Raw genomic sequence first — 14,371 nt, 5'->3', positions numbered from 1 at the left:
TTGTCTACAAAGTGGTAGCATGGTAGAATTTTGGGGGGATGATGAAACTGTCCTATATTTTGATTGTGAGTGATACATGACTATGCATTTGCCAAACCACAAATGAGATAATTTTAGCATAGGTAAATTAAAATATGATTTTAAATAGGTAACCATTACTTTCTTTTCATACCTTTGTAAATATTTTTTCATAAATTTACTTAAGAAGTCATTCATTGCAAGAGGAACCATTGTTTGATATACTATTAAGGAGGAAAAAACACCGAGTAAACTACAACAGGGCAAATGATTATAAAATGTATCTGATTTTAAAGTTGCCATAGTATGAAAAGTGTGATATTGAGAAATAGGAATTCATCCTCTGTCATGTCACATTTCCTAGCTTTTGATTATGAAAAATACCAGAAGTCTGAACCAGCGAGATTGCCGAGGCCTGGGAGTCAAGAGAGCAAAGAGGCAGTTATTTCATACAAAGGACTTGAGGATAAACACAGTCTCTTGCTTGTGTGCCTAAGAATTCTAACAAGTGGTAAAGGTGGAATTAGACCTCTATCCAGCCATATGCCCTCAGTTTTGATTATTTTTCATTTGACTATGAAGATTAAAGCTGCCATATTAGTGTAGTCATATTTATGTGACTTAGAGAAAAGAAGACAGTAAACCTGGCTTTAAACATTTTTTAAAAAGACTAAATCAAAGACATTAGGCTAGAATTCTCATTTATAAATGTCCTTCATTTAAGGTAAATTCAATGTATAAAGTATCCTAGAAGTAGATGAATTAGAGCAGGTGGTGATGAGGCCACCTGATCATCTTAATAACTCATCAGAATTGCTTTGAGTTGTAAATGTACCACTCTGGTTTTAAATACTTTGTTGTGGCCATATTTGATTTACACATGTATCTTTCAGAACTGGTAAAGTGAAGTTCACCTGAAGATACCAGAGCTTTGCCTTTGTGCATTTTATCTAGAATAACACGGATAAATTGCCATGCACATGAGTGGAGTATTCAAGGGGACAGATCACTGGGAACCTCAGAGTGACTACTAATCTGGGTAAGTAAATGCCACAGGCTTTGTTGTAAAGACCTCAGAAATATTTGGGTCTTTGAAGAAAAACAGTCTACAGAATGTATAACCATTTCAAAATTAGTAATAGACAATTCAAACTGCCACTATTATTAGTCTTTGATGCATATTTGTATATCTTGTAAAAAGAATAAATGGATCCAATGAAGCAAATATTGGGAAAAAATACTTAGCTCATAATTTAGAGTGATCAATGTAAACCTGAAGTACCATTTATTCAAAAATATCATGCTTTATTACTTTAACGTGCTCCTAAAAAGCTCAAGTCAATGTTCTGTAAAATATTTATAAGACTAGATTTAAAATGAGTCAATTAATTCATGAAACCTGTTATAATGCATGTTGAGTATTTTTATGGGGCTAAATAGTATTCAGCAACATGGAGGTACACACACTAGTTTTTCCATATTTTCAACATCATCTTGTAATGTAGAGTTGTTTCCAGGAACATAGCACCTGTTGAATGAATGTTAACATCTCAGTTAATGAGATGTTAGAACTAAACACTGTGAAGACTTTTATATATGGTAAAAAGAGCTTGTAGTTTTTATTCCTAAATAATAAAATCATGTTACATAAGTGGAATGAAAAGGCAGAAGATACAATAGAGTGTTCCATGTGCTTAATATATATCCATTTATTAATGCATATGCCAGAGGATCACATCATACTATGCATTTGGAGAAGTCATTAACAAAGCAATTGCCTAACAATTTAACATGAAATAGCCAATCTCACAGGTCTGTGGTTTCACGCCCAGAAGCAGAATGGTTCTGACAGTCAAGATACTAATCACTTCTGTTCTTATCATATCTAGCCGGCCTTGTTCATAAAACACAATCATTATAACAGGTTCTTGTCTCTACATGTGCAGGTAGTCTGCTAGCAGTTATAGTTACAAAGTATTAATACTATCCTACAGCCAAGTATTTAGGCACAGACTCTAAAAAGTCAAACCATAAAAAGACAGAAAATGCAAATATTCAAAAATCCAACTTAGTTGTATTTTTACTTACCGAGCTGTTGTTCTCCTATTGTGTCTGATGCATTTTGGGCTTATAAATACAAATTACAAAGTTGTAAGCCATTTATTTAGAATTTCTTTTACTTATCTTCACTAAAGAGATGAAAACATGACTCTTGGCTCCAATGCAATATATAGTGATGCTGCATTCAGTACAAATCATTGAATATTTTTGAGAAGAAAACATTGAACTGATTATAGAGTTCAGTAAATAAGGAGATAGTCATCACTGTCAGAGGGAAAATACTAGAAGTGTAGTTAATTAGCATAGGAATTTTAATAAACCTTCCATCCCATTTCTAAACCATTAATTCTATGACTTTTTAAAGAATGAAATATGATACAACAGACATAATGCTATATGACAAAATGCATCAACTTACCTTTATTACAAACGTAATGTGACCTTGGCAGTTTTAAAGAACAAAGTTTTGTCAATATATCAAACATTGTTAACAAACTCTATTTAGCATTGCTATGTATAAGTTTGCTTTAATAGCATTTCTTCACAGTGATATTTCGGAAAGGTTGGAAACTGCTCAGCATAAAATATTTCCCACCTTTTCTATTTTAATTTGTATGCAAAAATCATCACAATATATCTGCAACTATAAAATTACAAATGCTTTCTACAAGTGACTGCAATTCTAGTTCTGTTAGAAAAGGGTATTTGTAAGACAGCTACAATGATGTAAGTCTAAATAAAAGAGAATCTGAGTAATAAATGCTTTCTGATCTATGGGCAATATAAACTCATTTTTAACAAGGAAAACCGCTGGGCCAACTCAAAACACTAATTGTTTTTTAGTATGTTTAATGAATGAGAAATGGGTAATGAAATGAACATTTGAAAAGATATTCTTGATATTTCACTTTACGTCATAATTTTGGCACTTCATGGAACATTTATTTCCCAAAGACCAGAATTGGTATAAAAGTTCAGCAGGGTTTTCACATACCTTGCATACATTGTACTTGAGTACTGGGAAACATTGAAACGTAGGCAAATAAACATTCCCATGTATTTGCACATGCATGCAGTAATCAGATAATTAGAGTTTATGAATTTTGAAGGCTCTTTTCTTGCAGTGTTCATTTTAAGAACTCTCTTCCATAGATCTTGTTTCAGATTTAAGTCTTACAAATTCTTTAGCCACATCATCACCAGTCCTCTGGGACAGTATTCTAAGAATAGTCAAGCCAGTCTCATCCATGGAGATACTTTTCAGAAGAGGATACCATGCCCCATAGCTTCCTTTTTCTGCTATGTTCTGTAGCTGAATGACTGTCATTCCGATAATTCGATCTTCTCGAGCAAAGCAGTAATCCTTAACTGAGAGATGAATTTCATAGGCTCCTGGACGGTTTTCATTACTCAGAATGCTGTGTGGATTAAAGATACCATTGTAAGCAAAAACTGTACTTCATCTAGGAATCAATAGGGTTCTAATAATGTTATGTTGGCAAATAGAGTATCATATTTTAACCCTGATGTAATACCTTTTAAATTTTATTTAGATTGTCTTTACAGAGATATTACTGGGAAATCTAGCTTAAAAAGGGCTTCTTTCCCTAGATAATAAAAAAATATACTTTACAGAATGAGGTGCTAGGGGTTATGGGAGCTGGGTGAGGGCTACCTCCTGGAAGAATTTCTATGCCATTTCAATTGAATATCAGTATTACAGTCTGTCTACCTCAGACTCCTGGATAAGCTATTATATCTAGGAGTCTTTCCTCAGGGGAATACACTGCATAGACTATCAAGTACTATTCACAAGGTGTTAAATTGGATACAAATTTCCAGAGTAAATCAATTCCAGTGGAGCCTCGTGCTTCAATACCTATTCTTTCATATGGAAAAAGTTAGACCTGTCAAAAATGTGTGGCTAAGGATGGCTTCTACTAATAGCAACCCTAGACAACTTGTCAGTGTAGAACTGAACATAATGAAGAAGGCTAAGTGGTAATATGCTGGGAATAGTCTTCATCCTTTCCTTATTTTTATTCATTTTCAGTTATTCTTAACTTTCTAATGAATGCATATCTATTCCTCAGCAATAGAAGCTTCCAAATCCCATCCTTTTCCAGGTGATATTTTCCTAATGAAATACTTTATAGAATAAAACTTTCATTTCTGGGTGACACTGATTACAAAACTGTTCTTATGAAATAATGTGAAAGAAAATGGAAGATCATTTGGTCAGAATAGAAGATCAAAGTATGTTAGAACTTGTGAATTGAAATGCCACCTTCTCCAAGAACAGTCATCTCAGAAGCTCACTCTGTTTTATCTGAAGTTTGCATGATTCAAGTAATCCCTAGGGCCTTTCTGAGATTTTAATTGGGTCGAAGGTTTTGGAGGAGTAGATAGGTGGAATCATGTAAGCTTGTTTATTAGCAGTGTTATTAATGAGATTAATCTTGTAGAACCCTTTGGTTAGATATTGTAGGATAGGTAACTTTTAACCAGTGGTAGGAGAGTGAAGTATTCAGAGAACAGAGTTCTGGAAGTACTGTGGGAAACCCAAAGTGCAAAACAAACACAAACCTGTCTGGGATTGTTTTGGTGTGTGTGCGTGTATGGGTATGTTAACCCGTAGGGCTTTGTCCTAGGTACCCCATCTTCTCTATGCATCCTGAGGCCAGCTCATTCAGATGTATGGAATTAAGTAATATCTATATGCAAAAAAACTCTCAAATTATTTCCAACTATATATTGTATATATCCTCTTGGGTATCTGATAAGAATCTCCAAATTAATAGATTGAAAACAAAATCCTTGATCTCCTCTCCTTATTCTCACATCTCAGTAAATCACTATCCCCCCAATTGCTTGTGTACTACCAGTGACATCATTATTGCTCACATCTTTATAAATAAGCCCCTCTTGGATTATCCTACATTGAATGTTCTTGGGAATTTAATTGATATACTCTTTCATGTTGTACCACCTTTAGTTCACAGCAAGAGTCTACTGTTAACACACATCTAGAATTTTTCCACTTCTTTTCATTTTTCTACTCCACCATCTGGGTAGTCACCAGTTACTGTTTACAAATTTGGACTTGCTTCCCTATAAGTATTTCTGTTTCCAGCAAATAATCAGATTGTTCACCCCTCATCTGAAAACCCTTCAGTGGACCTCCCCCTTGAAATTAGCACTGCAAGCTCTGTATGATGTGAAACCCTTACCATCTTTCCAAACTCACTTGATTTCACTCCTTTATCCATGATATACTGTTTGTTGAACATGGCAGACTTGCTTCTGCCTTAGAGTCCTTGACTAACTATGTGGCTTGGTTTGAAATGATGTGAATTGTTTTTCCTTCAGGACTGGTTATTTTTTCAGGTTTCAATCTAAAAGTCAGAGGCTCTGAGGCTTCCCTGACTATCCAATCAAAGCAGGTAGTTGTAGTACTACATGGTTCCCTGCATCATACTTAATACTATATGATACATTCTTATTTATGATTTTATCATCACTAGGAAGTAACTTACACGATAGCAGAGGGCTCTTTTTATACATACATAGTACCTATAACACTGCCTGACCCATGGTAGGCACCAAACAGACACTGAATTAAAACATAGTCTTTTCCATTTCCCTGTGATCAGTAGTGAATTAGGATACTGAAACCTGTAGGTTTTCTTTCCTTAGTCTTTCCCACCCTGAATTCCTCAATAAGTTCAGTTGAACAATGGCTGTTGCCTAGTTTAATAAGTAAGTTGAGTTTATGACTTACAATTGAAATGTTTCATTATACTTTGGTGACCACGTGTTGCTTTTTGTTTTTGTGCCTTGTTTTCTCTTCTTGTCTCCAAGGTTGGGTCCCAGTATACAAACTTCCACAAAGGGGCGGAACATGGCTGTGGTCTGCCAGTTTAAGTCATTAATAGCAATCACTAAAAATCAAAAAGGAAAGGAAATATGAAATTTTGGCAAATAAATGTGTGGCAACCTAGCCTCCTTGTATGTTCCTTAGAATGAATTTTTATTTTCGAAAATAATTTATGAACTCACAGATTGCATTTGATAGTATGCTAATTCCATTTGCAAGAAAAATGTCCTTGAAGAAAAAAACAATTTCCTTTCTGTAAAGCTCACTTAATGGAGCTTTCAGCTCTACGCTGTGTGGTAGTGGTATGGTGAAAAGTTACCATTCTTCTTTAGGTAAAAACAGTGTTTTTGAAGATATGTCCAAGAAATGAGATTAAAACAAAAATCTGCAATTTTATCACTCGGAGGTAATGAAAACATTTTGGTGTGTATGCTTTAGTTACTTTATATACAAAAGCAGTTTATAATGTGTTGCAATCTTTTCAGTAGCTTTATTTTTTAAAGTCAATCATGAGTAATGTTCTAACTCATTATACAGTTTCCAACTGCAAATAGTCCACTGTGTGGATATTCCATCCTGTATTTAACCAGTCACTTGTTAAATGAACATTCTCATGTGTGCACACTTACTCATCCTTTGAGGATGATATGCTTAGGGACATGTCTTATAATTTAAATTGCTAACACAAAAGATTCATTAAACTATATGGCATTTGATATACACTCTTAACTGTAATTTTCAAAAATATTGAAGGACACTGACAAGTATACAGGAATGTCCACTTACCTGTATCCTCACCAATACTGAATATAAGCTATTCTATAGATTTGTTACCTTTATAGCACACAAATACATTATGTAATATAATTTTAAAACATTAGAGGCCATGGTTTTGATCAAGTGAATATTATTTATAGTGACTAAGTCTATAATATAGAACAGGGTTATACTGAGCAAAATGTTAACCCTTAAATTTTACCTTTGAAATGATTCTTGTATTCAGACTGTTTTTACAATATAAAATAAATAGATTGATTTTTTTATATATAATGAGTGGCTCAAAGTCATTGGAAGTCATATATAAAAATAGGTGGATTATATAAACAGTCAGAACATACTGACTTAACATTTAAATTTGATTGACAACCCTAGTTCTAGTGTTCAATGATTATCACAGCACCAACCACTGAATTTTCAATATATGAAGTTTTAAAATTTAATCACCAATGTATTTAAACCATTTAGATATTTAGAATAATATAGGCTAAACATCTGTGCCATTGATTTTTTTTTTCTAGTTTTCAATAGAAAGTTTTGGTTTGATGAAGAAATTTTGAGCATGCTCAACCTAAAACCCAAGAAAAATTAAATTTTTGGTGTCAGTATTGCTGCAGCGGTTACAGTTTAGTAGGCTTTTTGATAAATCTGGACTGGAAACATACCTTTTACAGTGACTTTATGCTCGCCTGTTCCCGGGGTGGCAGTGATGTCCACATGAACAGATATCTGGCCCACTGCATCTTTGGAGGAGCGACCTGCAAATAAGCACACGTTTACTGGCCTGAACTTTCACACTAATTAATAACGGACATCTACATTCCTTGCACCGGAGACATACTGTGTTACTGGAAATGAACAGTTCTTTCCATTAATAGCTTATTAAATGTGTTGCTCAATAGTTTCTAACAGGCTTGGGTATCATATTTAGACCACTGAGCTAAAATTTCATATGGCCTACAAATATCATAAGATAACCTGTTACTATTGTTCCAAGAACTCGCTGTTGCTTTACTGTGAAATTTGAACTCTCTTACTTGCTTTATGCACAAGGATGCATATTACTTTTTATCATTTTTTTCAGGAGTTTTCTACAATGAGCACTAGGAGCACTGAGGACACAAAGGTGACTCTATAGAGCACCTGCCTTCATGAAGCTCACAGTAAGCCAGGAGAAACTAAAATAAACATAATGTATAGTGTCATAAGGTCTATAGTAGATATATTTATAAGGTCTACTAGGAGTAGGCAACTCTACCCTGATTAAAGGCTGGTGAAGTGTTAAACATGCTATAATGGAAAGTGACTTGGGGTCAGATAAAGTTGAATTCAAATCATTGTTATGCTACTATTGATTCTGTGATCCTGGATAATTTATTACATTCTGAAGCCTCAGTTTTCTCATTTATAAAATGAAAATAACACCAACCTCTCACTATATGCACATTTTTTAACATATAATCTATGAACATATTTTTTTTCCCTTAACTGGAAGCACAACTCTTCTTTACCTTACCTTTATTTTTTTACCTACAAATGATATGAGGGAGGTCATTCCATTTCAGTGTGTATAAAGCTGCCACTTTCTTTTACATGGCCTGGAATGTCACAGCACTACGTACCTAGTAAATGTTCAATGAATACTTTGAAAATAAATCACTGAGCTGTTTACAAATATTTAAGACATTAAGGTTTGGCCTTTAGTCCATCTTATGAATGTATCATAATTTAACATATTTTAATTTTTTCTAATTCCTTGCTATTAAAATCTACAGTAAGTTATTTTTCCAATGAGTTTATCTATAATACAGTTATTAAATGTGGAATATCTGTCAAAGTTACTTGGATCTTTAGGATTGTAACCCTTTACACTCATTTGTAATATATGAGGTCAATAAGAATCTTATTTGCTGAAAACAGAATATTCTGAAGGACTTCCAGTTTATCATTTCAGAAAATCATCAGGATTCAGGTCAGAACCTTTCAGTTGGACTTGCTGAGAAGAGCAAGTTCACCACAAGGGCCTCTCTCCCCCCTGCATCGCCATTTGATGGCAAAAGGACTGGAAGAGGTACTTGTGGGTTAGGGTCTTGACAGGGATTGTCAAGCTGGGGCAAAGAGGTAGGCATCTCAAGGGAATGAGTGGTCAAGTGTTGAGCATTGGAAGAGTCCATCAACACTTAGGGGAGCTATTTGGAAGTGAGTCTCATACGAACCAGCTTCATGCAGCTTCTACTTCCCCCATGACAATAAATGGGAGCAGCAAAATAGATAATGACCTCACCACCCCCGGCATTCAAATAGAGTCATCTGTCATTTCCTCCCTCCTCAACACCAGAGAGACTACACCAGGAGAAAGAGGAAAGTACTTGAAAGGCCACCACACCTTCTCCATTCTATTCTTTCTACTACTCGAGGTACTATTTTAGTCTGCTTGTTGAATAGAGGAGGAGAACTTTGAACCAGTATGTGATTAAAGCTTTAATGTGAGCAGGACAAAACCTTAAAAATATGAATAATTTTCTAGTACAGAATGAACCTGGACTGTGATAACAGTAAGGGAGGCATCTATGCAGTAGAAAGTGGCACTCACAAGAGCTGAAAATATTTTTTTTTGGCAAAGTAGTTTCATACCATTCCTATGATATGGAATCTCTCTATTCAAGAATGGAATATAGCCTCCCATTATCCAAGTCCTCTTTTGTGCACTTCAGTTACATTTTTCATGTAAATATTGTATGTTTCAAAAAGTTTACTCCTATTTCTTCCATTATATCTGGTAATAGAAAGGCTAGTGATTTTTATATTTTATTTTATCCAGGCAACTGAATAAGAGATTTTCACTTAGGCCCGTTGTTGAGGCTTGCAGGTATGCAATCATATGCTCAATACCTGAAACATTTAATTTTTCCTGTTATTGCTTGCCCTGGCTTGTACATCTAAAGCTGTAATATGTGATACTATTAAAAAGTTGGCCCTCTAAATTCATTTTCACCGTGTAACAGAGGGAATGGCCTGAAAAAAAAATCAATTTTATTTTTTTAGCTGTAAAGCCAGAACCAGTACTCAGTTTATTATTATAGTCTTCTTTTTTTTTTTTAATGAGCTGTCTCTTTAAACCCCCCCCCCTCACCCTTTTTAGAAACTGAAACCTGCATCCCCGCCCGAGGCCAGGGGAGTGTTCTTTGTTTTCTGGTACCATAGGAGATGGCTCAATGGAATTGTCCAGGTTGAGGTCCGGAGATTATCTTTACCTGAGATGGGATGGATCAGAACCATCAAGTGCATTTAAACAGCAGTTGCCTAAAGCTGAACCCCCCCCTTTTAAAAGCTCTGTATTTCTGCTTATAGAGAGGACAAATGGTACTTTATGATGGGAGTCTGCGTTTTCCTCATTTGCCAGAAAATTAATAATAAACCGCCCTTTCCTCATCCTCACACCACTTGTCCTTGTTCTTCTGATGAGGCCTCAGGGACAAGTGTTGAGCTTTCGGTAACAACCCTTCTCCACTCTGCCCTCAAAAGCTGATCTATGGGGACAGTATCAGTGGTCTCCTGTATAGTCCAGCGTCTAGCTGGCTTTGGTCAATGGCAATTCCTGGCAAGACAGTGGAAAAAGGGAGGTAGGTCAGGTATTTATCTTTTTAGTCTTTGTCCTGTGCAGCCACCTTTTGCTTTTCTCCAGCAGCACTTGCTAGATGACAGTTTCTTTTCTGACTCTGCTAGCTTCTTCCTCCCCTTATTTATTACTCTATTATTTCTTCTGGTTTTCCTAGATCCTGCCCTTGCCTTTGCACATACTATCTTTATTAAATCCTCTCAAATCATCTTAATTTGGATGTGTCATCTGATTCTTGATGGGAACTTGGTTAGTAGAGTTAGTATTGTTTTGTTGATAACTTTAATGGAAATGCTTTGTCAACTGTTTTCCCAATGTTCATAGGTTCTGTGGATCAATGAGATAATCTTTGCATTATAAAGGGTTCAGTATGGATGAAACATAGATGACGGAGTAGCAAGAAGAAATGTTAGAAAATAGGTACCTAGAATGCCATTTAAAAGTCTTTAGATATTATCCTAGACCTGCTGCAAAGGCTAAGTTTTTAGTCATGAGAGGCATAGTCATATTTTTAGAAAGAATTTCTCTCACCTGCATAAAAAATGGATCATTCTCATCACTCCATTCTCTTCTAGATAGCCTCACAGTTGCATCTTATTATAACATGAATCAAGTCTTAAAACCTAACATTTAACTAGGATGCCTTCAATTACCTTTTACTTCATCTGCAGTGCTGGACCATGCTGCTATCTTTGGACTAATTCCTTAAAACACTCTTCCTGTTTTGAAGACAACCTGCCTCTTTGGAATATCCTTCCTCCATTATCTGATGAAGCCCTGTCCAGATATCTTTATTATAAAATGGTCTTTATTCTATGAATATTTTTGATTTGCTCAAATACTATGTAACAGTACAAAAATTCAGGGCAATGGAGTCCGACTGCCCTGATTATGAATGTGCTCTCAGACACTCATTAGGCAGGTGATTAAAACTCCATGAATTTTATAAATTGGGTTGAAATCTTCTACCTGGCAACCTTGTTGTGAGGCTAAAACTATTCTACTTTTTTTTTTTTTAAAAAAAAGTCCTTTATGTGCCTTTCACATAATAGCTATCCATAATTGCTATTATTATAATTCAATATTTACTAACAGAATGTTTCAAAGTTACTTCAATACCCACATATAAAAATTACAGACACAACCATGGCTATTATGGTTATCTAAATCAAAGACCATAAGAAAACAACTCTGAAGTGATTGGAGTTTTCCTCAACTTTGAAATTCCTTTTTTTTTTTACTTAAGATTTCTTTGGTTGAGGACAATAGAGATGTTAGATTGTCGAGAGCTCTCAACTGGCTCCATAAGGAAAACACCCCTCTTCTCTAGTATAAAAACTTTGATTCACCAATAATCCTGAGAAATAAGTTTTCTAGATTAAGAAAGTTAGAAAAAAAAAGCTGTTGTTGAAACAAGTAAAGCTCTCTCAGCAACACAGAAAATGTACTCAGATTTTATATTTTTCTCTGTTAAGGGTCAAAGCCTGCTCAGTGCCTGGGTTGGTGGTTAAAACTTTTGTGGGGGGTCTTATATGCATTATTATAGTACATGGCATAGTGTACCAATGGCTGGTTTGTACCCTGAGCAAACATGAAGAAATGATGGTCAGACCAGTGACTGGTTTAACGTATTTACAAATTAATTAGAAAAGCCTTCCATCAACGCACTTGCCAGAGGTATCATTTTTCCTTAGAGTGTCTAATTTCCAAGGTAATTTAAAGGCTTTACATTGGGTTGTTATAGAATTTGAGATATTTAAATGGTAACAAATATGAAATTCTAATTAGCACAATACAACTTTTGTTTTGCAGAGAAAGAATATTAGGCCATTTTAGAACAAGTAACAGCTAAGAAATGTGCCTAAAACCTAATAAAAAGGACTCTTTAAATGTACAGAATATAGGTTTTCCCCCTTTCCAAATTGCTTTTTTGTGATCTTCCACTTGGACATTATGTTTCTGCGTGTTTTCTAAAGAGGTATTAGGGTTGCATGGGCAGCAGGGAAGGGGGACATTAAAAATCATGTTTATGTACTCAGCAGTGCCTGAACAATTTTCTGAAACCTCCTGGGTGGAAACATTTACTAGACTCTCAAAATACATATTTTGTTTTCTAACACAAAAATGTGAAATTTACCATTTGATCAGTTCAAACATACCCTTGAAAAATGGCAGCTATATGTGATATAACCCTAAAAAAAATAGTATTGGAAACATAAAAATTTTTCTGATAATTATGAGAAGAAACTGGTCAATAAGGGTTTATCATTATTGCTGTTATTGCTTAACAATCAATAATCCATACTTTAATTCACAATTCTGTATTCTTTTATATGCATTGAATGACCGATTAAATATTTGTTGATTGAATATGCATACAGGCACAGTGGCTCACCCCTATAATCCCAGCACTTTGGGAGGATTGCTTGAGGCCAGCAGTTCAATATCAGCTTGGGCAACATAGCGAGACTCCGATCACTCAATCATAAGTAAGTAGTGCTCACTGTTCACAGGCTTTGTATGCCTGGATCACACTTCCAAAATGACATTATTCCAATGACATGTTTAAATTTCAGTTGCCATGATATATATTAAATATTTGTCATTGCATAAGGTGCAAACTTCACATGCTAGTTCTTTAGTCCACTAATCACTAGGTAAATAACAGCTGCATATCCTCAGTGGCCAATCACTTCTTTCAAAGTCTGTCAGTGATTGGTCACTGTGTACCTGTTCACATGCACACCTCAAAGTGTGTAGTTTTGTGGCCATCTTATGTCCCAGTTATAAACTCACAAGGTATTTTACAAACATGCATAATCAAAAGAGGGAATTTTCCAGGAAAGATGAAAGTGCAGCAAAGAAAGGAAAAGTGGTAATGCTGGAGTGAAATTTGCATAGAATGTAAATGAATTAATAAAATAAATTACTGACCCTGAGAATGTTGACACTGATGCCCTTGGAGAGAATCTAATTAATCAGTCAAGGATCTTAGCCAAGGTGAGCTTATTGACATAAATGAAGAGAAAGATCTGAGAAAAACTTCACATTAAAGCAACTCTCAGGTATGTTATGGCACGGAAAGTAGAAATGATAAAAATGTTGGTAACAAATTCAAAGTTAGAAGCAGTATGACAATCCACTAAGGCATAGAAAATATGTTCACCTCCTTATAATTATACCATGGGAAGAAAAAGGCAAGTACTGTTCAAACCTCTACTGATAAGATTTTAAAAAGAAACAAAACACTTTAATTCTTAATGCTTTTAATGATTTCAGAATACAGTGTACTAAATGAGTTTTACTACTTTTTCATCTCACTATGTATTTATAATTGACAGTAAAGTTTTTCATTTATACAAAATGTTTGTAAGTGTCCTGATAGAATTGTAGTTTTTTCCATTCATTATAAAGATTGCTTTGCACAGTGTCGGTCTGCAGTTATTTTTATAGTCCAGCATTACTGTGAAAAGTTAAGACTGTCTGCACATATATCTGAGTTGATTCATTTAATGCTTCTGTAAATGCTGAAACTATAGAGACTGCTTAATTCAGCCAGATGTGATTTACATGTGCACTATATTGTGCAATATACTTTACTTCCTGTCTGGAGGGTTTGGTTCACTATAGCCTTAAATGTGATTGTCTAGCATTTGTGTATGGTGAAAGTTATCAATGTTCTATCCTGGGATAAAAATGGAATTGAACAAAAGCATTTTATAGTTGAAGAAGTATGTATCAATCATGTTGCAAGAATGAAGAAACAAGCTCCCCATGTACTCACTTATAAAACTGAAAGTAACTGATGTGCACAGAGGGAGGTAAGGGCAGAAACCAATCTAATGGGTGCTATGAACACCATTTGGGTGGAGGGCACACCTATACCCTGGACTGAAGCATGACAAAAACCATCCATGTAACCTAAAACATTTGTACTCCCTTAATATTGAAATAAAAACCATGTAATTATTTGCCAAAAATGGCAAAAAAGCAGCATATATTTCCTATGGAACTGAATA

General features: G+C 34.9%; 1 protein-coding gene across 2 annotated transcripts in view; it reads right to left on the bottom strand.

Annotated features, from left to right (window-relative positions):
* Positions 1-1,705: 1,705 nt before the first annotated feature.
* Positions 1,706-14,371, bottom strand: part of UNC13C (unc-13 homolog C) — a 533,240-nt gene continuing 520,574 nt past the window's right edge. For both annotated transcript variants that reach the window (XM_045555386.1, XM_045555388.1), the window contains 3 exons: positions 7,399-7,491; positions 5,861-6,020; positions 1,706-3,497 (listed from right to left, as the gene is read on the bottom strand). In XM_045555386.1, the coding sequence (XP_045411342.1) occupies positions 3,212-3,497; positions 5,861-6,020; positions 7,399-7,491 (539 nt within the window). In that variant the 3' untranslated portion in view covers positions 1,706-3,211. The remainder of the gene's footprint in view (positions 3,498-5,860; positions 6,021-7,398; positions 7,492-14,371) is intronic.

Source organism: Lemur catta, chromosome 1 (genome assembly GCF_020740605.2).
Source record: "Lemur catta isolate mLemCat1 chromosome 1, mLemCat1.pri, whole genome shotgun sequence".
NCBI lineage: Eukaryota > Metazoa > Chordata > Mammalia > Primates > Lemuridae > Lemur > Lemur catta.
Note: the sequence above shows the minus strand (reverse complement) of the source record. Positions and strands in the feature narration are given on the sequence as shown.